General features: G+C 37.1%; 1 protein-coding gene across 3 annotated transcripts in view; it reads right to left on the reverse strand.

Moving 5' to 3' along the window:
- The window catches only part of LOC138708747 (talin-1-like), an 86,809-nt gene that overhangs the window by 38,593 nt on the left and 23,298 nt on the right, over window positions 1-24,918 (reverse strand). For all 3 annotated transcript variants that reach the window (XM_069838883.1, XM_069838884.1, XM_069838885.1), the window contains exons 10-18: window positions 22,413-22,556; window positions 20,688-21,260; window positions 19,210-19,373; window positions 16,232-16,385; window positions 13,466-13,696; window positions 10,147-10,638; window positions 7,975-8,174; window positions 3,609-4,175; window positions 1,757-1,947 (exon numbers count right to left, since the gene is read on the reverse strand). In XM_069838883.1, the coding sequence (XP_069694984.1) occupies window positions 1,757-1,947; window positions 3,609-4,175; window positions 7,975-8,174; window positions 10,147-10,638; window positions 13,466-13,696; window positions 16,232-16,385; window positions 19,210-19,373; window positions 20,688-21,260; window positions 22,413-22,556 (2,716 nt within the window). The remainder of the gene's footprint in view (window positions 1-1,756; window positions 1,948-3,608; window positions 4,176-7,974; window positions 8,175-10,146; window positions 10,639-13,465; window positions 13,697-16,231; window positions 16,386-19,209; window positions 19,374-20,687; window positions 21,261-22,412; window positions 22,557-24,918) is intronic.

Here is a 24,918-nt window from a genome sequence, read left to right on the forward strand (position 1 = left end):
TCAGGGTCAGTGGAGAACTGACTTCCAATTCCAACCACGATTAATACACCATCCCCCTCCCCTCGAACATTCAAGTAGGAGGTGGAGGCGGAGGTGGATCGACGCATGCACACCAAAATAGGTAAAGTTTTTGATACACCGGGAATGATATTATACAATATATATAGAGGAAAAAATAGCTAAATATTCATTTTGTCGGATAACAATATAAAAAGGCAAGCATACCGCAACAAGAGGGATGAAGTTACAGGAGAATGGAGAAAGTTACACAACACAGAACTGCACGCATTGTATTCTTCACCTGACATAATTAGGAACATTAAATCCAGACATTTGAGATGGGCAGGACATGTAGCACATATGGGCGAATCCAGAAATGCATATAGAGTGTTAGTTAGGAGGCTGGAGAAAAAAAGGCCTTTGGGGAGGCCGAGACGTAGATTGGAGGATAATATTAAAATGGATCTAAGGGAGGTGGGATATGATGGTAGAGACTGGATTAATCTTTCACAGGATAGGGCGGCAATGAACCTCCTGGTTCCTTAAGAGCATAAATAAGTAAGTAATAATTGTTATACTGTATATGCAGTAAATTATCACTTATAGTATATTTAACAATTCAACAATTTACAACATTTCGCTACATGCTTGTGGCAATTTAGAATAAAAGGCTAGGAGACACCATCAAGGAATCATACATAGGCCACTATTTACAGATGGCTGCTGAATAGACCTTTCTATCCAATGCATGAATTCATGGAATGTGAGTAAATATTGTATCTTAGAAATGTAACCCTTAATATTTTAATTTTTCTTTTAGTTTCTGTATAAATGTGTTAATCTGCTTCATACTCTATTTGTTTATGTTTATTTTCTCACATTTGTTTGTGCATGTTGAGTGTATGTGTGCGTGCGTATATTATCAATTACACTTTTTGTTGATGATAGCAGTACTTCTAAATTATTTGTGGCTAATGCAAATTCCTCCAATTGCAGAATAGATTGCTTATCAATCTTTTAAAAGACTGATTTTGTCTCTGATAATTTTCTACTAATTTTCTACTAATTCTGTGAAAAGATTTATTAAATCTACATACTTAGACTTCAACAAACAACATTTGATAACACAATCTCAAGGGAAAAAATGGAACTCTCAGCATCATAATCCACAATTAATTCCCGATTTACCACGAAAATCGTCTGTAGCTGCATTTAGATTGGCAACAGGCCATGATTGTTTGGCCAAACACCTGCATAGAATTGGAATATATCAGTCCCCTAACTGCCCCTTGTGCAACTCAAACCAAGAAATGGATTCGGAACACCTCAAAATCTGTGCTTCAGTGGCTGGTCATGATAATATCTTTGAAAAATATTGGAGTGCAAGAGGTCAAATGACTTTATTGTCAAACGCCTGGCATTGGAAAACAACAACAACAACAGCAGCAGCAGCAGCAACAACAACAACAACAAAAACAACAACAACAACAATTTTCTACTAATGGTAGGCCTATTTCGTTCCCATATAATAAATTTGACACAGACAATATGCTACCACATTTTAAAATAATACCGGTATATTTTCTGTTTTCATTTTTTAAGGACATTTATCAATAAATTCTGGAAATAATAAATGCAAAATGGCAGATTACATTTTATGGGGATTAACTTTTAAAACAGAACTTTGAATATAGGCCTATGCTAAGCAGTTACACTGTATTACCGAGAGTGATAATTTTTGTTTAAATACACTCACCAAGGCTCTTCGCTTTCTCTGTAATGGTGTCCAGGCACTCAAAGTATGTGGAGTCGTTGTGAGGTTCTGTGGGGCTGTCAAGCAGAGGCCGCAAGGAGTGTATCTCACGGATTGCATTGTCACATTCCTTCTGGCCTGGAGAGGCTAACGTGCACACATCAATCAGATGGTTGATGCTGTCAGTCACCGCCCTGCAGAGAGATCAAACTTTCAGTGCATAACTCACATTGCCTGGTGCTACGTTCTGTGGCATCCCACACAAAGACGACCATGAAGAGAGATCATCATCATAATTATTTTCATTATAATTATCTTTATTATTGTTATTATTATTATTATCATAATAATTATTATTTTCATCATCATTATCTTCATTATTATTATTATTATTATTATTATTGTTATTATTATTATTATTATTTTCATTATCATTATCTTTATTATTATTATAATAATTATTTTCATCATCATTATCTTCATTATTATTATTATTATTATTATTATTATTTTTATCATCATTATCTTTATTATTATCATAATTATTTTCATCATCATTATCTTCATTATTATTATTATTATTATTTTCATCATCATTATCTTCATTATTATTATTATTATTTTCATCATCATTATCTTCATTATTATTATTATTATTATTATTATTATTATTATTATTTTCATCATCATTATCTTCATTATTATTATTATTATTTTCATCATCATTATCTTCATTATTATTATTATTATTATTATTATTATTTTCATCATCATTATCTTCATTATTATTATTATTATTATTATTTTCATCATCATTATCTTCATTATTATTATTATTATTTTCATCATCATTATCTTCATTATTATTATTATTATTATTATTATTTTCATCATCATTATCTTTATTATTATCATAATAATTATTATTTTCATTATCATTATCTTCATTATTATTATTATCATTATCATTATCTTTATTATTATTATCATCATAATAATTATTTTCATTATCATTATCTTTATTATTATTATTATTACTATTATTATTATTTTCATTATGATTATCTTTATTATTATCATAATAATTATTATTTTCATTATCATTATTATTAATATTATTATTTCCATTATGATTATCTCTGTTATTATTATTATTATTATTATCATAATAATTATTTTCATTATCATTATCTTTATTATTATTATCATCATAATAATCATTATTTTCATTATCTTTATTATTATTATTATTATTATTATTATTATTATTATTACTCCCATTTAACTATGATACCTGGACACATTCCTGTTATAGTCCCGTCGCTCTAATTTCCGACAGCCAATTGCATTGCAGGTCAGCTACATTTAAATGTGTGCATCTTGTGATTTGCTGAGGAAGACTTCATGCATTTCCTAAGGCTCGATAAATACTTAATATAATCGCCCGCCATTTTGACTCTTTCGTTGGCGTTCGCAGAAAGCACACGAAGACGTTATTTGCCGCTCAATTATTTGCTGAATTACAGTGCGTTTGATTTATTATCATAGGAGCTACGACATGATAATGTTTAACGGTGTGGCAAATAGATTCCTCGTATGGTAGCTCGGCAACGAAAGCACAAAAATGGCGAATGATACTACCTACCTAGACTTTATAGAGCCCTGACTTCCTAAGACGTAAGCAAAGAGGAGAAGTCACGTCGGGAATAACAGCGTCGCGACTATAGCTGTGTAGCTCTCAAAGCTATGAGTCAGAGTCCGCCCTTCAGGCTGACCATCTTACCCTTTATGCAGTACAAAAACATAGATCCCTTCTATCAGGGCTGCAGAACTCGGAATTATGGCATACTGGTACCTTGCCGCCTCTGCTAGCTGGTTCTTGGCATTGGGTGCTGAAGGATCAGCTGCAACTGACTTGGCTGTCGCCAGCAGCTTGGACGACACCAGAAACACGTTCTTGAGGGACACCATCATCTGGCCCTGCATCTCTGTGTCCTTAGTCTGACCGGCCACCTCCGTGCTCCTGCCCAACAGATCTCTGAAGGCGGTATCGAACGTGCGGGACGAGACAGCCAGCTGTGTCGGGTTGTGCACGGACGAGACCAAGGCAGCTGACGCGTCGTTGAGGCTCGCGGCCGACGAGCTGAGTTCCTGCTGCAGCTGTCCGCACGGCTTGGAGCTAGGTGGGAATTCATCACGATCCAGAATCTGCAGCGCGTCCGCAATAGACTGAATGGCTTCTTCCACGTCCTTCTGTCCTGGTAGGGAGCCCACGCACTTATTAAGGGCTTGTGATACATTTTTTGAGGCGTACGTCAGCTTCTGTGCATTGACAGGATTCCCTTTGCCCTGCATAGCTTGGCGTACCTCTTCGATCAGTTGCAATGACTGTTCCATCACTTCCATTGCACTTGCGAGGATCCTGCAACCAACAATGTATTAACTACGAAATCTGATTTGCAGTGAGCAACAAATAAAGGCGTATGGATGCAGGAAAATGGACCTTGAATTTTTTATGCTAGCACTAGAAAAACTGAAAGTTAGAATTTATAAAACAGTTATATTACCGGTTGTTCTGTATGGTTGTGAAACTTGGACTCTCACTCTGAGAGAGAAACATAGGTTAAGGGTGTTTGAGAATAAGGTGCTTAGGAAAATGGGGCTAAGCGGGATGAAGCTACAGGAGAATGGAAAAAGTTACACAACGCAGAACTGCACGCATTGTATTCTTCACCTGGCATAATTAGGAACATTAAATCCAGACATTTGAGATGGGCAGGGCATGTAGCACGTATGGGCGAATCCAGAAATGCATATAGAGTGTTAGTTGGGAGACCGGAGGGAAAAAGACCTTTGGGGAGGCCGAGACGTAGATGGGAGGATAATATTAAAATGGATTTGAGGGAGGTGGGATATGATGATAGAGACTGGATTAATCTTGCACAGGATAGGGACCGATGGCGGGCTTATGTGAGGGCGGCAATGAACCTTCGGATTCCTTAAAAGCCATTTGTAAATAAGTAAGTAAGTAACTAGAAAAACTAAATTGACAAGGAAAGAAACCAGATGTCAATTTTCAGCAGGTTAAATTAACTATTATCATCGGTACGGTATGTAAAATGTTACTAAAATGGGCTCTTACAGCATACAAAAGATAACATAAAGTCTACATACTTAGACTTCAACAAACAAAATTTGATAATACAATCTCAAGTGAAAAAATGGAACTCTCTGCATCATAGTCCACAGTTAATTCCCGATTTACCACGAAAATCATCTGTAGCAGCATTTAGATTGGCAACAGGCCATGATTGTTTGGCCAAACACCTGCATAGAATTGGAATATATCAGTCCCCTAACTGCCCATTGTGCAACTCGAATCAAGAAATGGATTAGGAACACCTCAAAATCTGTGCTTCAGTGGCTGGCCATGATAATATCTTTGAAAAATATTGGAGTACAAGAGGTCAAATGACTTTATTGTCAAAAGCCTGGCATTAGAAAACAACAACAATGTATTAACTACAAAATCTGATTTGCAGTGAGCAACAAATAAAGGCATATGGATGCAGAGAAATGGACCTTGAATTCTTTATGCTAGCACTAGAAAAACTAAATTGACAAGGAAAGAAATCAGATGTCAATTTTCAGCAGGTTAAATTAACTATTATCATCGGTACGGTATGTAAAATGTTACTAAAATGGGCTGTTACAGCATACGAAAGTTAACATAAAGTACATTAGCAATAACAATGCTGTAGGACAACTCTGAGGCATCTGGTTTAGAACTTTGCTCTGCCACACCTTCTCAGACGTGTCTCCGGTGCACACAATCACTTGATCTATGGCCACGATGTATCATCTCAAGCACAATGCCACGTGCACCCCTCTTATACAACAGACACTGAGTCTTGTGTCGACCACACCTATAGTTGCTCTTATGTAACAATAGCAGAGATCAAAATTCTACTCCTATCAAAATAAATGATAAAGACATAATGGAAGTTAAAAATACAAAATTTCTAGGCATCTGAATTGACTCTGCTTTAACCTGGAACTATCATGTTGAGAAAACTATAGAAAAATTGAACCGCTCTATATCTATATATATATATATATATATATATATATATATATATATATATATGTGTGTTGTTGTTGTTTTCTAATGCCAGGCGTTTGACAATAAAGTCATTTGAGCTACAGACGATTTTCGTGGTAAATCGGGAATTAACTGTGGATTTTGATGCAGAGAGTTCCATTTCAGAATTTTAAGCAAAACAACCTCTAATGAAGTTCTCAGATCTATGTATTTTGGCTATATACATTCCCAGATTCAGTATGGCATACCATTATAGGGCGCAACAAGCAAAATTACGGAAATTTTTAAGATACAGAAGAAAATTATAAAAATTATGAAATAAGGTCGCAAAGTAAAGCAATTTTTAGAGAACTCAAAATTCTGCCAGTGCCTTGTATATACATTCTAGAAACAGTGTCTTTCATTCATAAAGACAAAGCAAAATTCAAATTGAATTCAGACTACCACATGTATCAAACACGAACATCAAGTCATATCCATTTGTCCACTCATAGAATTACCACAAGTCTTAAAAGTATTTTACATAGAGGCATAAACATGTATAATAAAATTCCGAGCTCCATAATAAGTAGTAAACAAAATAAGTTTAAAAGCATAGTCAACAGGTTGCTGCTGCATCATATGCCTATACTGTAGAGGAATTTAGGTATTTAGACCTTGATGAAAGTGCCTACTAATGTGTAATTGTGAAGGCATATAGGTCGTTATTGCTGTTAAGAACATTTTTATTATTATTATTATTATTATTATTATTATTATTATTATTATTATTATTATTATTATTAATTTTATACTATCTTAGATACAGTTCTTCTTAAATCATGTCAGCAGATGTCCTGCAATAACAAAGCTACAAATTCATAAATATGTCTATAGTATAATCAGAAACTAGATTAAGACTTAGAAATAAGATTGACGAAACTATGATTTGTAAAAATCTTTATGGTGAATAAATTACTATTACTATTATATACAGAAGAGAACTATATTGTTTGTTTAGTCAACTGTTCGAAGACAAGTCTGAACCTCACAAATGATACCAACATGGCACCACTTTTAAGGCAACTATGTCAGGAGATAAAGGAGTAGGGTGACAGTTCTTTTCCCCCTACATTGCATACATCGCCGATTAGCTACATATTCCACTAATCAGACTTTAGATGTATACAAACAATTGTTCTTCTTCTGACTCAAATTGTCGAGTGAGATGTACTGCCTGATAATAGATGTAGATATCAGCCAGAACCTCAATCAGAGGTGAAATATGATATTCATGTTCCTGTGAACACCCCACACAAACAGTCGACCACCTGTTATTTGAGTGCCCGCTACAAGAACGCAAGAGATACCAGCTAGAAACCCACCTTAGCATGTGCGATACAACTTTCTCACCAACAATAACAAAAGTTCTTCTGAAGCAATGTTGCTTAAAGGAATTTCACAGATTTATTACAAATGTGTTTAAGACCTTGTAGAAAATAACAGTATTTAGTAACAGTGTCCTATTTATTCTTTTTGGAGCCAAATTTGTAACTTTTAAAAGTGTGGCTATTATGTTGAAATGCATGTGTTGTAGCGAATGCTTGATTTGTTGTGTATGTGAGTCATAGTTATGGGATGCTTGATTGTGTTTGTGTGACTATTGTGTATTAATTTATGATGTACGTTATGGAAAGCTGCATAATTGTGTTATAGAGAACGGCTATAAGAAATGTTACGTGTATGTGTTGTAACTGTTTTCTGTTTGTCTCAAATTGATGCCTGATGTTTGATTTGCAATCGCAATGTTTAAATTACGGATTGTTTATGTTTTGTTTACATTGTGTAAGCTAATTTATTTTTCTTTTCCATTTGTTTTTATGCTTAGGCCAATTTTTTGTGTAAAACTATAGCCCTAGCATACATATGTAAAATAGGGCTACCCCCCATTGGAGATACAATAATGAATATGATATGCAGTAATATTCTGAACATTAGGCAAACTAAATAATAGATAATAAAATTGCCACGTCAAAAACACTTCTTTTTAACATCAGGGATACTGAAATCGTGTGCTTGCATAACCATCACAATACTTCATTCTTTCCACAACACATGTGATGATAAGTGTCACACTCACATCTTCTGCGTGTCCTGGTCATGAGTAGTGGCTGCCACGCCACGTACGGATGTGGTGAAGTCGCGCAGGGCGGACCAAGTATTTCTGGCGGCAATGCGGGTGTAATTCTCATTGCCCTGCACTGCGGCGCTGAGAAGATGCGACATCGCAGAATCCACATTTTTGGATGTACTGCCCAACTTCAGAGCCGCCGACTCAGTCTGTAAATCAGTGTGTTGTAACAAATTAAAGTGCGGTTCAAATCCTGGTTAGAACAAGTTACTAGGTTGCAGTTTTTTTATCTAGAGAAAATCAAAACTCGAGTGAGATTTAGTTGACTATTACACGATTAGAAGAAAGTATATGAGGATTGGAAGAAATAAAGTACTCTAATACGAGGCGTGTTCTTAAAGTAAGTTCCATTTTCAATTATAGCTGTCGCATCGCTGCAATCGTTATTTTGCGCATGCGTGTTTTCTTCTTCAGTCCTCAGGCAAGCTGTGCATGCAGTTTCAGAGCTTCAGTCCGTGTGTGTGGTTAGTTGTGATCAGTTGAAATGATTAAAGTGATCGAGCACCCCGCCGACTGTGAGATGTGGTCTGTTATCCGTTTCTTGAATGCGAGAAACATCAAACCAGCTGACATTCATCATCAACTTTGTGAGGTGTATGGTGATGATGCCATTAGTGATGGAATGGTCAGGAGATGGGTTAGAAAGTTCAACGAGGGCCACGTCTCTGTGCATGACGAGCAGCGTACTGGTCGGCCATCTTTGATCAATGACGATTTGGTGCGTGCTGTCGATGAAAAAATTCATGAGGACAGGAGGTTCACAATTTCTTCGCTTTCCTTGAATTTTCCACAAATGTTGCGGAGTGGTTCGCAGGCGGGTGTATTCTACAATGAGGGGATAGAAAGACTTGTGCCACGACTCGATAAATGCCTCAATAATGGTGGAGATTATGGTGAGAAGTAATTGAAGTGTGGGGAATACAATGATACAAAAATGGTTTGTAAATATTTCCCCGTTTACTTTCTACACCCTTTTGGAACTTACTTTAAGAACACGCCTCGTACAATAACATATTAATTGACTTACTGAAATTCTATTTCACTAATGTTAGTTTCACCAAATCGTTTGAACGGAGCCACCATTTTCAATTTACTATCTATACGGTAAACAAATGACGATCGCAAAGCATGTTTCATAGTACCATAAAGAATCTGCAGTTTGAAATGTTGGCAAACAAAGAAACAAATGGTAGGGAAGTGATAAAAACAGAAGAAAGTATATAAAGATTAGAAGAAATAAAGTACTGTAATGCAATAAAATAGGTACTGAGTTACTAAATTTCTATTTTACTAATGTTAGCTTCACCAAAATGTTTGAACAGAGCTGCCATTTTCAGTTTACTATCTATGCGGGAAACAAAATGGCAAAGCATGTTTTATAGTACCGTCAAGTATTTGCAGTTTGAAATATTGGTAAACAAAGAAACAAATGCTAAGGAAGTGATAAAAACAAACAGACGCTAGGGGAGAGATAAATTTGTAGCGATAAACAGCCACAATTGGTTGAAACACGTCCTTTCGTACCGTTTTATTGGTCAAAAGTAGTATGACGTAGTAAAAGTATAAGTCACCTTCATCTCACTCAAATGCTAGATAACCATAGCAGTTGATAAAGCGTCGTAAAATAACCAATTAAAAACAACAAATTAAATATTTTATAACAGTTATCAAAAAAAGTATTCTGGAAGTTTGGTGGAATATATCTCTTAATAAATCAGTGCATTGAGTTTCATAGGTAAATGCTAATTTTGCTTATAACTGTAAAATTTTAGACTTATTTTATTGGTTCCAGATAATTATATTAAATGTTTTTTACCTTACTGTACCAGTACTTTCATATTTTTTTTATGTTAGATTCAAAAGTGAATTTGTGTCATTTCTTTTAATCAGGGAATTTTTTCTGTCACTTTTGGAATTCCAACATGGATTTTCATAGATATCTATTAATTCTGCTTAGAAGGTACAACAATAAAAGTTTCAATTTTGTTTGCTAGTGTATTGTCTATGTATTATAAGCTATTATAACGCACTTGAAATATGAATTCGTATCACTACATTCTTATAGACTCGCAAGCATTATGCAATGCCGCTAATTTTTGGTACCGGTATTTATCTTCTCACCGTTTCTCCTGGCAGGGGTCCTAATTCATTGCGCTCAGCGGAGCGCTGGAAGGCCTCCAAGTCGGCCTGCAGGTTGTGTATGAGCTCGGATGCCGAGTCGAGCTCCAGACTACCGCATACCTCGCGTGCGCGGTTCAAGGAGGACCGCAGGTCACTGAGGGCTGCGCTCAGCTGCTGCGCACTCGTGTTCAGCTGCTGGGCGGCTGCCTGGTCGGCCACGGTAGGCAGCACCGCGGATGCCGACTGCACGACACGGGCACCCGGCTGCAGGAATTGCTCTGATGCGTTGATGAGGGTCAGCTGGGCAGCCGGGTTGTCGGGCTTGGACAGCGTGCCCTTGATGCCCTCCACGAGGTCCTTGATCATGTTCGCCATGGCCTTGCAGTCGCATGAGAGCTGCTCCTGCGACGCCTTGTTGCTGTTGTGCTGTGCCGCGCCCTGTGCCGCTGCAATGCACTGCGTGGCTGTGCTGGCCGCCTGCTTTGCCACCGCCTGCAACGCACACTCTTATGACCGACTCTGCCCTATTGCTTCACACTTACTAAAAATAACAACAGATTTTATTTTATCTGTTTCCACTTTGGTTAGGAGTTTAGTTAAAGTATTCTGCATCTATGCTCCAAGTACACGAAAGAAGGTGAAAACCCGAGAGACCTCTGTCATTACAGCGTTGCCAGACTACACTGTTTCATCAACGAGCTATCTACTACCTTACTTACTTACTGGCTTTTAAGGGACCCGGAGGTTCATTGCCGTCCTCACATAAGCCCGCCATTGATCCCTATCCTGAGCAAGATTAATCCATTCCCTATCATCATATCCCACCTCCCTCGAATCCATTTTAATATTATCTTCCCATCTACGTCTCGGCCTCCCTAAAGGTATTTTTCCCGCCGGCCTCCCAACTAACACTTTATATGCATTTCTGGATTCGCCCATACGTGCTACATGCCCTGCCCATCTCAAACGTCTGGATTTAATGTTCCTAATTATGTCAGGTGAAGAATACAATGCGTGCAGTTCTGCGTTGTGTAACTTTCTCCATTCTCCTGTAACTTCATCCCTCTTAGCCCCAAATATTTTCCTAAGCACCTTATTCTCAAACACCCTTAACCTATGTTCCTCTCTCAAAGTGAGAGTCCAAGTTTCACAACCATAAAGAACAACCGGTAATATAACTGTCAGAGGAACATAGGTTAAGGGTGTTTGAGAATAAGGTGCTTAGGAAAATATTTGGGGCTAAGAGGGATGAAGTTACAGGAGAATGGAGAAAGTTACACAACACAGAACTGCACGCATTGTATTCTTCACCTGACATAATTAGGAACATTAAATCCAGACGTTTGAGATGGGCAGGGCATGTAGCACGTATGGGCGAATGAAGAAATGCATATAGAGTGTTAGTTGGGAGACCAGAGGGAAAAAGACCTTTGGGGAGGCCGAGACGTAGATGGGAGGATAATATTAAAATGGATTTGAGGGAGGTGGGATATGATGATAGAGACTGGATTAATCTTGCACAGGATAGGGACCGATGGCAGGCTTATGTGAGGGCGGCAATGAACCTTCGGGTTCCTTAAAAGCCATTTGTAAGTAAGTAAGTAAGTAATTAAGTATAAATTCTAACTTTCAGATTTTTTGACAGCAGACTGGATGATAAAAGCTTCTCAACCGAATAATAACAGGAATTTCCCATATTTGTTCTGTGTATAATTTTCTCCCGAGTATCATTTATATTTGTTACTGTTGCTCCAAGATATTTGAACTTCTCCACCTCTTCAAAAGATAAATTTCCAATTTTTATATTTCCATTTCGTGCAATATTCTGGTTACGAGACATAATCATATACTTCGTCTTTTCGGGATTTACTTCGAAACCTATCTCTTTACTTGCTTCCAGTAAAATTCCCGTGTTTTCCCTAATCGTTTGTGGATTTTCTCCTAACATATTCAAGCCATCCGGATAGACAAGCAGCTGCGTTCAATTCCAAAGCCTCCCTGTTATCCTGGACTTTTCTAATGGCATACTCGAGAGTAAAGTTAAAAAATAAAAGGTGATAGTGCATCTCCTTGCTTTAGCCCACGATATCTACTACCACAACTATAAATATCAGGAGCTAGTTTTTCGCGACGATGGTGATAACCAAGTGAATGAAAAGTCATCATACCACCTGTTTTAACATAAGACTTTCCTAATGCTTAATATTCTCTCTGCAGTTTGGAGTTCGACTTGACAAAGCTTTGGTCGTCAATTTCTGACGCTCATGAGCATTACATTCAACTGAGAGTGTGGTGCGGTTGTTCGGCTACACCTTAGAGATTGCATACCACTCCTTTCGTTTGATGATGTGGTATGTGAACATTTGTCTTCCATTATACAAAATAGACCAAGAAAATGGATAAATTCAACACCAGTATAGAACTTGGCTCAATTTCGTACTAAAATACTGGTAGGTACTCAAATGAAATTTTTCGACATCAAAAAAATAATATCTGTAGTATGTCACGCAATATCCTCAGTTAACAGGAGCTGTTTGTAATTCATTGCTATCTCACATCGTAAAACGTTTGCCTTCGTTGGGTATAGGATTGCTGTAGCTAACAAGTAAATGTAAAGGAATTTTTTTTAAAGTTAATTTAAAATTAGATAAAATTCTAGCATGTGAAATATTATTATAAGTTAAATTTACTTCTGTATTTTAAAGTAGACCTACGTATCTTTGTGACGTAACACTAATAGTTACCGGTACAGTTTAGTTTATGTAATATTGCAGGTTACAACGATTTAATGATAGTTTTCTGTTAAGAGTCAATATTATTATGATTAGTAGTATTTAAACTGCGGCTTTTAGAAAATCATGTAGTGAAACTCCGCTCTTCTTAATATATATGAAGAGTCCACTGCACTTGGAATACATTTTGCAGGAGAAGCAATTGAAAGTTTGAAATGCTTAGCGCTCAAAGCTTAACTGTGATTTTCCGATCATTACTGGACAATGACTATTAGTGTTAATGCCATATAACTCTGTATGTACATTCTATATGTCTTAAGCTATGCATTGACAGTCTTGGTTCATTTTCGACAAGAAAGTGACATCCATCATTCTTGCAGTGGACTCTTCATATGAATTCTGACAACTTCTGTCAAAATTAGAGTAGGTACCGGTACCTACAACATGTATGTATGTGTCTTATTAGTTTAAGTGACAAGAGAAGCAAATATTCTTTCACCACAACTCCCCATAATTTTCTTATTGATTATTAATGTTTAATCAATTATCTCCAAACAGTCATAACAAAATATTTGCTTGTCCCTCACCTCAAGACGCTCAATGACCTTCCTGCGCAGCACTGGAGTGGCGGCCGCAGTGGTGGCAGCTCGCAGCTGCTCCACGGCCGAGCCAAGCTGGCCCTGGCACTGTGCATCGTGTGGGTTTGAGGCACACAGGCGCGCCGACTCCATCATGTGTGTCGTTGCATTTGCCAAGGCCTCAGCTGCAGCCAGCAGCCTGCGTCGTAACTCTAAGTCGGGCTGACTTTCTGCTTCACTCTGCAATCAGATGTAATAGACTTGAAATCCATCTTTCCTTGCAATATTCAAGAAAATATGGAGGGACACAAAGTTTATATAAAGAAAGAAACAAACCACTACACTTCAAGGGTGAGGATTGTAATGAGTAGTCCCAGGGATATTCTGAAAATTATAGCCCATAGAAATGAAATGTACCTCTTGTTTCAGGGATCGAACGTGTGTCCTTCATTTATATTATATTTAACGTAAGTAATTACAAATAGTATCCAGGAATGCCAAAAACATGGGATTAACAGTGAATCAAGGAAAAACTAAATACATGATTATGTCCACCTCTAAGTTGAGAAGGACCTCTAAGAATATTAACATCCAGGAGTATACATTTGAAGGTGTATCCCAATTCAGATATCTTGGAGTTATTATTAATAATAACTGTGATGTGAGTGATTGTGTCAACGACAGAATACAGGCTGGAAATCGGGCTTATTACACTAATCTTCCACTGTTTAAAAATCAGTTGTTATTGAGGATGACAAAGATTAAAGTTTATAAAACATTAGTTCGTCCTGTAGTTCAGAGACATGGACATTTACAAAGAAAGACGAGAACTCCTTAAGAAGTTTTGAACGGAAGATTCTGCATAGAATCTTTGGCCCAGTCAATGATCATCAAGGATGGAGGATACGCTGCAACAATGAACTTCTTAACCTGATAGGAGGTCAAGATGTTATAAAATTTATGAAAGCTCAAAGACTGAGATGGCTAGGACATGTAAACAGGATGCCTGAAACACGCACTCCTATTACAATGTTAAAGGCTAGGCTATATAACAGGAGGAGAAAGGGTAGACCAAAGTTAAGGTGGATGGATGGGGTATCCAAAGATCTTCAAATTATGGGAGTGAGAGGATGGACTAACATGGTGAAGGACAAAGTAAGATGGAAGGAGGCCAAAACCCACCCCGGGTTGTAACACTAACTGATGATGATGATGATGATGATGATGATTACAAATAGAAATAATTTTACAGTGGCAATAACACCATCTCAGATCCTTTAAGTACTGCAGCCTCTGAAGGCCTAATGCATCTTACTTTCTATAGGCTACATATTTTCTCCTGTTTTGACTTTTTTTTACGGATTAAAAATAAATAAAAAATCGACTAAAACTGAAGACGAAAAATGAAAACACTCACATGAACGTATTTTGAAGGCATTTCGCACTTACTGCTATTGCTAATAATTAAATACTTACTTTACTTACTGGCTTTTAAGGAACCCGAAGTTTCATTGCCACCCTCACATAAGCCCGCCATTGATCCCTATCCTGAGCAAGATTAATCCATTCTCTATCATCATATCGCACCTCCCTCAAACCCATTTTAATATTATCCTCCCATCTACGTCTCGGCCTCCCTAAAGGTCTTTTTCCCTCCGGCCTCCCAACTAACACTCTATATGCATTTCTGGATTCACCCATACGTGCTACATGCCCTGCCCATCTCAAACGTCTGGATTTAATGTTCCTAATTATGTCAGGTGAAGAATACAATGCTTGCAGTTCTGTGTTGTGTAACTTTCTCCATTCTCCTGTCACTTCATCCCTCTTAGCCCCAAATATTTTCCTAAGCATCTTATTCTCAAACACCCTTAACCTATGTTCCTCTCTCAAAGTGAGAGTCCAAGTTTCACAACCATAAAGAACAACCGGTAATATAACTGTTTTATAAATTCCAACTTTCAGATTTTTTTACATCAGACTAGATGATAAAAGCACAGTCTAGTATATACAGTCGCGAAGCTTAATACGTAGTAAATATGCAAACATTAGGTAGTTGCTCACCACTAGGATCGCTAATATCGCCTCATTACAGGCAATGCAAAATAGTACCGTCACAGTCTATTGTTTCTAGCACCCTCAAAACTCAAGCTTCGTGACTGTATATAGTAGACTGTGATAAAAGCTTCTCAGCCAAATAATAACAGGCATTTCCCATATTTATTCTGTGTTTAGTTTCCTCCCGAGTATCATTTATATTTGTTACTGTTGCTCCAAGATATTTGAACTTCTCCACCTCTTCAAAAGATAAATTTCCAATTTTTATATTTCCATTTCGTACAATATTCTCGTCACGAGACATAATCATATGCTTTGTCTTTTCTGGATTTACTTCCAAACCTATCTCTTTACTTGCATTCAGTAAAATGCCCGTGTTTTCCCTAATCGTTTGTGGATTTTCTCCTAACATATTCACGTCATCCGCATAGACAAGCAGCTGATGTATCCCGTTCAATTCCAAACCCTCTCTGTTATCCTGGACTTTCCTAATGGCATACTCTAGAGCGAAGTTATAAAGTAAAGGTGATAGTGCATCTCCTTGCTTTAGCCCGCAGTGAATTGGAAACGCATCTGAGAGAAACTGACCTATATGGACTCTGCTGTACGCTTCACTGAGACTAATAATTAAATGCCAACCATTAAAGCACAGTTATCGTGTGATTATTGCAAATATCACCAACATCTTATTGTACAGCTTACTAAAGTGACACTTGCCTTGATGGCTTGTATGAGTTGGGAGGTGGCCTTGTTCAGAACCTTGGTCTGCCGCACCATCTCGGCTGTGTCTCCGGTGCATGCCAGCACTTGGTCGGTGGCCACCAGTATGTCCTCCACTGCACTCTCGTGCACGCTGCCACGGGCACCCCTCCTACGTATGAGACAGATATTGGGCCGTTCTTATATAATATACAATATGAGAGAGAGAGACTGTTACCTTTATAGTATTATACTAAACATTTGGTAAGACCGAAAAGTTTCCTTATTTGTCATCCATATTCCAAATATGTAAACAGGTATTACTCTAATTGGGAAATCTGAAAAATTATTCCAGATCATTTTCACTACTTAAAAATAATTACCTGCTTGACAATTATGGACTCTAACCAAATGCAAAAAATATACAGGGTGATCCGTTTGAGTATACATAAAATAAAAACACCGTAAAACATTTACTGCTGAACTTTATTTGCTGAAACTTTGTGCATACAACACTGAAAGATGGGAGATTCCTCAGAGCTCAACAACACATAACAAATAATTGATTAAATGGTGATCTTACTCGTGTTAATTGTGTAAGCACGTGCGGCTTACAGCTGTTTCGGTGCTTCTTCACACCATCCTCAGAGCCTACTAGATCTCGGCGTCATCTCGAACTTCGCTGCCTGTTGTGTGGATGCGTTCGATTATTGAAAAGTGTTGAAATGTGGTGTCAAATAGTGTGTGTGTTCTGAAATTGATCTGTGTGTTGAGAATTTGATCAGGGTGTGTTTTAGTGTGTCTGTATATTTCATATTGTTCTAGTGTGTTGAGTTTTTTAAATATACAGACACACTAAAACACACCCTGATCAAATTCTCTACACACAGATCAATTTCAGAACACACACACTATTTGATATCACATTTCAACACTTTTCAACAATCGAACACACCCACACAACAGGCAGCGAAGTTCGAGATGACGCCAAGATCTAGTAGGCTCTGAGGATGGTGTGAAGAAGCACCGAAACAGCTGTAAGCCGCACATGCTTACACAATTAAGATCGCCATTTAATCAATTATTTATATTCCAGTGTTAGAAGTAGTGTACGAAAGATTCAACATGAACTCATAACGGTGATGCAGTTCAGCCCATGTCCGTTGTAACATAAGAGAGGTAACTTGTTGAAAAGCTTGAGTAATTTTTACTCTCACATCATCAATGTTCCTGAGTTTCTGTGAATAGACAATGTCTTTAACAAAACCCTACACGAAGAAGTCTGGGGGGGGGGGGGGGTTTAGATCTGGGGAGTTTGGGGACCAAGCCAAGAGATAGCTGCTTCTCGTATTGGGTTTCTCCTGATACTTCCTGCATGTTTTTTTTTAACATAGAACCTGTTTCTACAAATGTTCGATACCACAACATTATGGAATCGTATTTAGGTACGAGACATTACGCACACCATACCCACGTCGAAATTCCCTTTGAACTCTTTTAACACTCTCAAATTTAGCATACCAAAGAACACATTGTGCCCGCTGTTGATTTGTAGTAGCCATTTTAATCATCTACGATTTTCTTTTGTCCTTTCAGATTATACATTGTTGATTGTCACATATGGAAACTCCTATCCTTTAATCATAATATAATTAACCAGCAAGAAATTTTTCCTACTATCATAACAGCTTTATGTTTAATCATCAGTACCAGTTGCAGAAGACACAGCCCTGTAGTATATATTGACTACACCCCAACTCTGGCTACTAGCAACAGGCATCTATAATGAACACCAATCAAAATACCCCTCATTTCTCGTGAAAAACAACAACTGAATAGACTACAGTGGACTATAGTGGACTTTATGTTGTCAGCAAACAGCTGGATACTTTAAGAAGATTGAATTGAATTGAACAGCTTTATAATAATAAATTAATATTATCCATACCCAAACGGATCAGACTGTATTTTTCTTGGGTTATAAGTAACAGTTTTCCCATGCAGAGGTATATCGTCGTTGATTTTATGAAACCTCCTATGTGGCAGTACAGAGCATAATTTTTTTTTCAGGAAGAATAAAAAAGTAATTAAATATCAATAGGCCTATATAAGAATATTAGATAATTGGGTAGAAAACGTTGGTGAATATGATGACATTATTGAGGATCAGTGTAGGCCTGTTGATATTTAATTACTTTTATGCTCGACCATGCCGAAATGTAGTAATTATACACCTGGTAGCAGCCCTTTAATGTACCTCATTAAAGTACACCTATTCATTAAAGTTCAGGTGTTCCACCAATCAGAAAACACCATTGTAGCAATATGAAAGCGCAAGTATCGATTATTCTCGGATATCCAATCGAAAGACAACTAGCGAAACATCACGGAGGCTGGAAATCCAATACTGTCGCAGAAGGTTATGTTCTGTTACTATAATAATTATCGTTAATTGTAAATAATATTCAAATAAATTCAATTTGTCATCTCGTTTTTCGATCTCTAAATCAATTTCAAGATTATATCAAGATTAATGTTTATTTTACTCTCTAGATTATATCAATGTCAACGACATTTGTTCCTCGGAAAAAATCAATACTTTCGCGTCTGCGCACATCTCACAATTTACGAGATATTCCACAAGGTCACTTCTGCTCCCCAGTCAGATAAGAATAACATGAATAGTTATGAATAATTTCAAGTTAGAAATATGGTCGAGCATAAAAAGTCGTATGAAACCTGCCTATAATGGTAATTAAGATGCTCGTATGAAAATTATGAAACGTGCTTGCGCTTGTTTCATAAACATACTCACGTCTTAATTACTACCATGCTCGTTGCATATTGTACTATTTTATTCTTCCTGAAAAATTATGCACTGTATTGTCACATGGAAGGTTTCATAAAATCAATGACAATATGCAATTGTAACCTATGACATGAGAGATATATACTAAAGTAGTTACTGTATGGGTGAAGTTGCAGGAATCACTCACTTGACGTGGCTCAGCATATCATGGAGAGCATGCTTCACCTCTGCTGAAGCCTGGCCCAGCTGTGGCAGGTGCTCCTGGCAGACAGACAGGGCATGCGCCACTTCTCTTGCCACAGCAACAAGCTGCTCCTGACACGCGGAGTTATGGAGTGTGGGTGCCACCACCTGCAACAAGACAACTTCGTGCATCCTAATATTCTACTTTTGATTCTTTGCAGTCCCTGTCCAGTGTTAATTATAGTAACCATTAATAATTGATGAAGGATAGAAACAGGTAGATAGTATTGTAGATGGCATTTAGAAATGGCGAATATTAAGGTTAGTACATAAATAGCGAGTAATCAAAGGAATGTAAGATAAATATTAGGGAAATATTAGTCTGTGGAATAGCAATAAAATGGTAGGAAAATGTAAATAGAGAGTTATAGTGTGACCTAAATACAGGAATATGAATAATGGATACTGATGATGTTGACAATAAATACATCAGTCTCAGGAATCTTCTATGCCACATCAATAAATTTAAGAATGCAGTTATATTGTCAGACTCCAAAGCAGCTATTCTATCAATAGTCTCTAAACACACACCTTCATCTCAAACAGCAGAAATAACTAAAATGCTCTCTCAATTAATATCACTCAATAAAAGAATTGTATTCCAATGGATACCATCCCATTGTGGAATCCTGGGAAACGAGAATTCGGATGCTTTAGCAAAGAAGGGCAGCACTGCTACTTACAGACCTGTTACTAAATCTAAGTATTACTCTGTGAAAAGATTTATTAGTCTACATACTTAGACTTCAACAAACAAAATTTGATAACACAATCTCAAGGGAAAAAATGGAACTCTCTGCATCATAATCCACAGTTAATTCCTGATTTACCACGAAAATCGTCTGTAGCTGCATTTAGATTGGCAACAGGCCATGACTGTTTGGCCAGACACCTGCATAGAATTGGAATATATCAGTCCCCTAACTGCCCATTGTGCAACTCAAACCAAGAAATGGATTCGGAACACCTCAAAATCTGTGCTTCAGTGGCTGGCCATGATAATATCTTTGAAAAATATTGGAGTGCAAGAGGTCAAATGACTTCATTGTCAAATGCCTGGCATTAGAAAACGACGACGACGACGACGAACGACGACGACGACGACGACAACAACAAGGAATGTGCAAAAACATGCAAAATCCAATTTTTGTACGGGTTACTATCTTCCTAAGAAACAAAATGTGAATGATGTATCAGGTAGGCATACATTATGTATTTTTATTTATGTACCGTACACTTTATTTCTTTGCTTACCTTACTTTAACTGGCACAATACTGTAAGTTAAAGATATGCAGCGTATTCAAGACTGCAAAGTGAACAGGTGTTCAAGATATTAAAAACACCCCTTTGAACTGAATGAAGCTGATAACAACTTTCCATATACTAAAGGAATATATTTTAATACCGTACTGTTATCTTACCTTGGCACAGGCAACAAGCTGTGATGTGACAAGCTCACAATGCGTGGCAGCCTTGAGCACCTCGTCCTGAGTGGCTTGGTCCTCGATGGTGGAGGCGATGTCTTTTGCTTTGCGTACAAGGGTGTCCATGGTGCTGGCCACTTCGCTGGCCAGTCCTGGCAGCATGTCCTGCATCTCGTCATTGGCATCAATGGTGACCAGCACCTGTCGCGACACATCACCCACACGACTAGCAGCTTCCAGAAGGTTCTGGCGTGGTTCAGCAGTCTTTGGTTCGGCAGCTTTGAGTAGATCGCTATATACTACACACAGCTCGCGTGCAGCCTGTAGCAGCTTGTCACCCGAGCTCTCGTCCTCTGTTAGAGCAGCGATCATGCGCACACCTTGCGCCATCTCGGGGAGGTTCGTCGTGATGGTTGTAACAGTGGCGCCCACTGCTCTGTTGTCTATTTCGTCCGTTGTATCCCACAGCATTGCCATCATTTGTGATGTCGCTACATTCATGGCAGCAATCTGTGAGCTCACGTTCTGTCTGTTCATGTCCAGAGTAGTCTCTTTCCACTTCAGAGAAGACTGCACAAAAATACAGACATAACATTGTAGTCGGTCTGGTGATTTAATTCAAGTCTTTATATTGATTGAGTTGTATCTGTTCACAGCCTCACAGTCATTGTGTGGTCAGTCTGGTGTATCTGTTCATATTATCGAAATTGTCTCTATTAAGTTAGTTAGTTAGTTAGTTAGTTAGTAAGTTAGTTAGTTAGTTAGTGGGATTTAAAAAGGGCACTTCTACTACTATGGCTAATTGCGCCCTTATCTTAAATTCTTCACAAAACAAAAACACAAACAATAATATAACCAGAATGCTAAAAAGATTTTAAAAGTGCTGTCACAGTAAAAATGAGGTACACACCTCTATTAAAATATTTACAGCTACTCTACTATATTTGTATGTACAATCAATAATAATAATAATAATAATAATAATAATAATAATAATAATAATAATAATGATAGTAATAATAATAATAACAATAATAATAGTAATAATAGTAGTAATAATAATAATATAGTCCCGTCGCTCTAATTTCCTGCAGCCAATCACGTTGCAAGTCGACTACATTTAAACATGTGCATCTTCTGATTTGCTGATGATCACGTTATACATTTCCTAAGGCTCGATAAATACTTAATATAATCGCCCGCCATTTTGGCTCTTTCGTTGGCGTTTGCAGAAAGCACACGAGGATATTATTTGCCGCACAATTATTTGCTGAATTACAGTGCGTTTGATTTATTATCATAGGAGCTATGACATGATAATGTTTAACAGTATGGCAAATAGATTCCTCGTCTGGTAGCTGGGCAACGAAAGAACAAAAATGGCGAACGATACTACCTACCGGTACCTAGACTTTATAGAGCCTTCACTTCCTAAGACGTAAGCAAAGAGGAGGAGTCACGCCGGGAATAACAGCGTCGTGACTATAGTAACAGTAGTAACAGTAGTAGTAGTAGTAGTAGTAGTAGTAGTAGTAATAATAATAATAATAATAATAATAATAGTAGTAATAGTAATAACAATAATAGTAGTAATAATACTGGTAGTAATAGTCATAGTAGTAGTAATAATAATAATAATAATAATAATACTACTACTAATAATAATAATAATAATAATAATAATAATAATAATAATCCTGTGGGTCACTGTACAGTACCTACCGGATCAGAGCCCAGTTCAGGTAGCTGTGCCCTTGTGTCCAGGTCCTTCTGAACTGTGTCAATGACTTCATGGCCTGCACTGATGGTGCTCAGCAGAGCCTTCTGTGGCTCAGTCAACACGCTGGTGACCTTTGTCTGCTGTACCTGCACACAAGCAATCAATTACTGAACATTTCTAACAATCAGGAGATGTAAAGGACAGTGAAGTGGTATTTGAGGCGCTGAGAATGATAACAGCAGATTCCAACCGAAGTTCATTTTGAGAAAAATGACATTTTATGTTTGTTTTTAAAGCTCTGCGAATTTTTAACATTAAGACTTCATTTTTTCAGGATTTGTTAAATGTGGTACCGACACTTAAAATTTATTTGCAAATTCTTGAGCCTTTGTCGTTAGTAGTTCATCTGTTTTTCTGTTGTTTAGTTAAACAGAGTATATAGAAATTTAAAAAAATGGGATAATGATGAGTTTTCTTTATTTATATATCCTGATATGAATCATTTAAACACGATTGAAACGAAAATTTTAATTTTTACTAAGCAAATCCAAAGAGGAACAATATAAATGTCCAATAAAAGTGTTAGTGGACGACATCATATTGAATACAACACCATGAACTTACAGTGGACGCAAACAATAGCCCACACAATTGGGATATAGTAAGGGACTTATTTATTAACTGAGAAAGCTTTCTTTCCCACTAAGGACTAATTTTCACTGTGGAATATGAGAGCTTTGGCATATCCCAATTAATATGATACTTCACCGTATGCAGGGGCGTATTTTGCGGGCTACCGGGGCTACCGGCGGTAGCCCAAGGAAATTACAAAAGAAAAAGTTTATAATATAACATAATGTAATAATTTTGTATTATTAGTTTTACCATAGTAATTAAAATTAAAGTAATTGTTAGATATATTTTGTGTAATAATAGGGTCAGCGGTAGCCCAAACCCTTTAACCAGTATACGCCTCTGACCGTATGAAAGGTAAATGGCAGGAGTACACAGTCGTACATCTATCTCAAAATTCGAGGTCAGTTGGAATCTGAATGCCTCATTTCTCCTTATCCATTCCCAACAAACTCTCATTCATATGGCATATTTTGTTTTTATCAATGAAGTTATGGGTTCCAAGTTACGGTGGAGTGACTGTTTCATCATTTAGAGAGGAAATTCGGTAAAAATCCTTATGTATTGGAGAATAACTACGTACTACATATTCTAGGCTGGTGGATGGTAGGTTATTCAACAGAGAATCCTCAGCTTCGTCTCACCAAATACCATCTCACTACCATGCTAGATAACCTCGCAGTTGATACAGTGTCATTAAATAACGAATTAAAGCAACCAATATAATATTTTGTCTATAGGCATACAATCAATCTGGAGTCAATCCAACCACAATGGAGTCTGAAGGTAATGTTAAATGGCTGAATAAAAAGTAGTGAGATTATTACCGGAATATGGGCATCCTTGAAAATTTACCAGTACGAAATAAATTACGGTATTATTAGAGACTGAATTTGGTAACATCATCTTTAAAGGATGGAAAACGGCTGAATTTAAAAAAATACATAACCTACATACTAAAATAGAAAGAAAGGTTCAGAATGACTCACAAACTGATTAAGATCATGAGTCACATGGCCTGAGACACGGAAGGAAGAATGATATCATTTATAAGTTCTATGTCTCGTACCCAGCCGTATTTGGGATGTATGTCGCCCCCATGCAGTAATTTATTTTACTCCCCCTCTTCTCTCAGCTAAACTTACAGATTACCAACAATAAGTTGTGGATTATGTACTTTAATTATAACTGTATTGAAGTAATTAAACTTAACTGAATACACAACACATAAAACAAATGTGCAAGTTAAAAATTTATAAATTATTCTGAAGACAAAAGTCACCAAGTCTCTTCAATATATACAGTACAGTACATGGATAAAATAATACGTCTTTGGTGTGAGGAGTACAAATTAGGAATTCAAGTTTCAAGTTCCATAAGACTAAACACAGTTCTTTTCGCGGACGACCAAGTATTAGTTGCAAACTCCGAAGACAATTTACAGATGGGTATATTTAAACTAAACAAAATCATAGAAGAACATGGCATGAAGATTTCACCAGAAAAAAACCAAAATAATGGCATTTGAAGGTACAAACCCAATCCAAAGCAAAATTGTTGTTGAAAATGTGATTTTAGAACAGATAAATTCCTTTACATTCTTAGGATGTAATATATCATACGAAGGAGAGAATGATGTAAGCAGAAAAATTAACAAATTTTTACAAATATTAGGACTGCTAAACCATACCCTAAAACCAAGTTTAGTACAGAGACATTCCAGAATAAAGCTATATAAAACCCTTGCACTACCAACTCTCCTCTATGGATGCGAAATTTGGGTTCTGAAACAAAGAGATATCAGCAGATTAAGAGCAGCTAAACTGCAGGATACACACTTCTGGACCACAAGAGGAACGAGGATATACTGCAGGC

The sequence above is a fragment of the Periplaneta americana genome, chromosome 11, assembly GCF_040183065.1.
Source record: "Periplaneta americana isolate PAMFEO1 chromosome 11, P.americana_PAMFEO1_priV1, whole genome shotgun sequence".
In the NCBI taxonomy this organism is placed as follows: Eukaryota; Metazoa; Arthropoda; class Insecta; order Blattodea; family Blattidae; genus Periplaneta; species Periplaneta americana.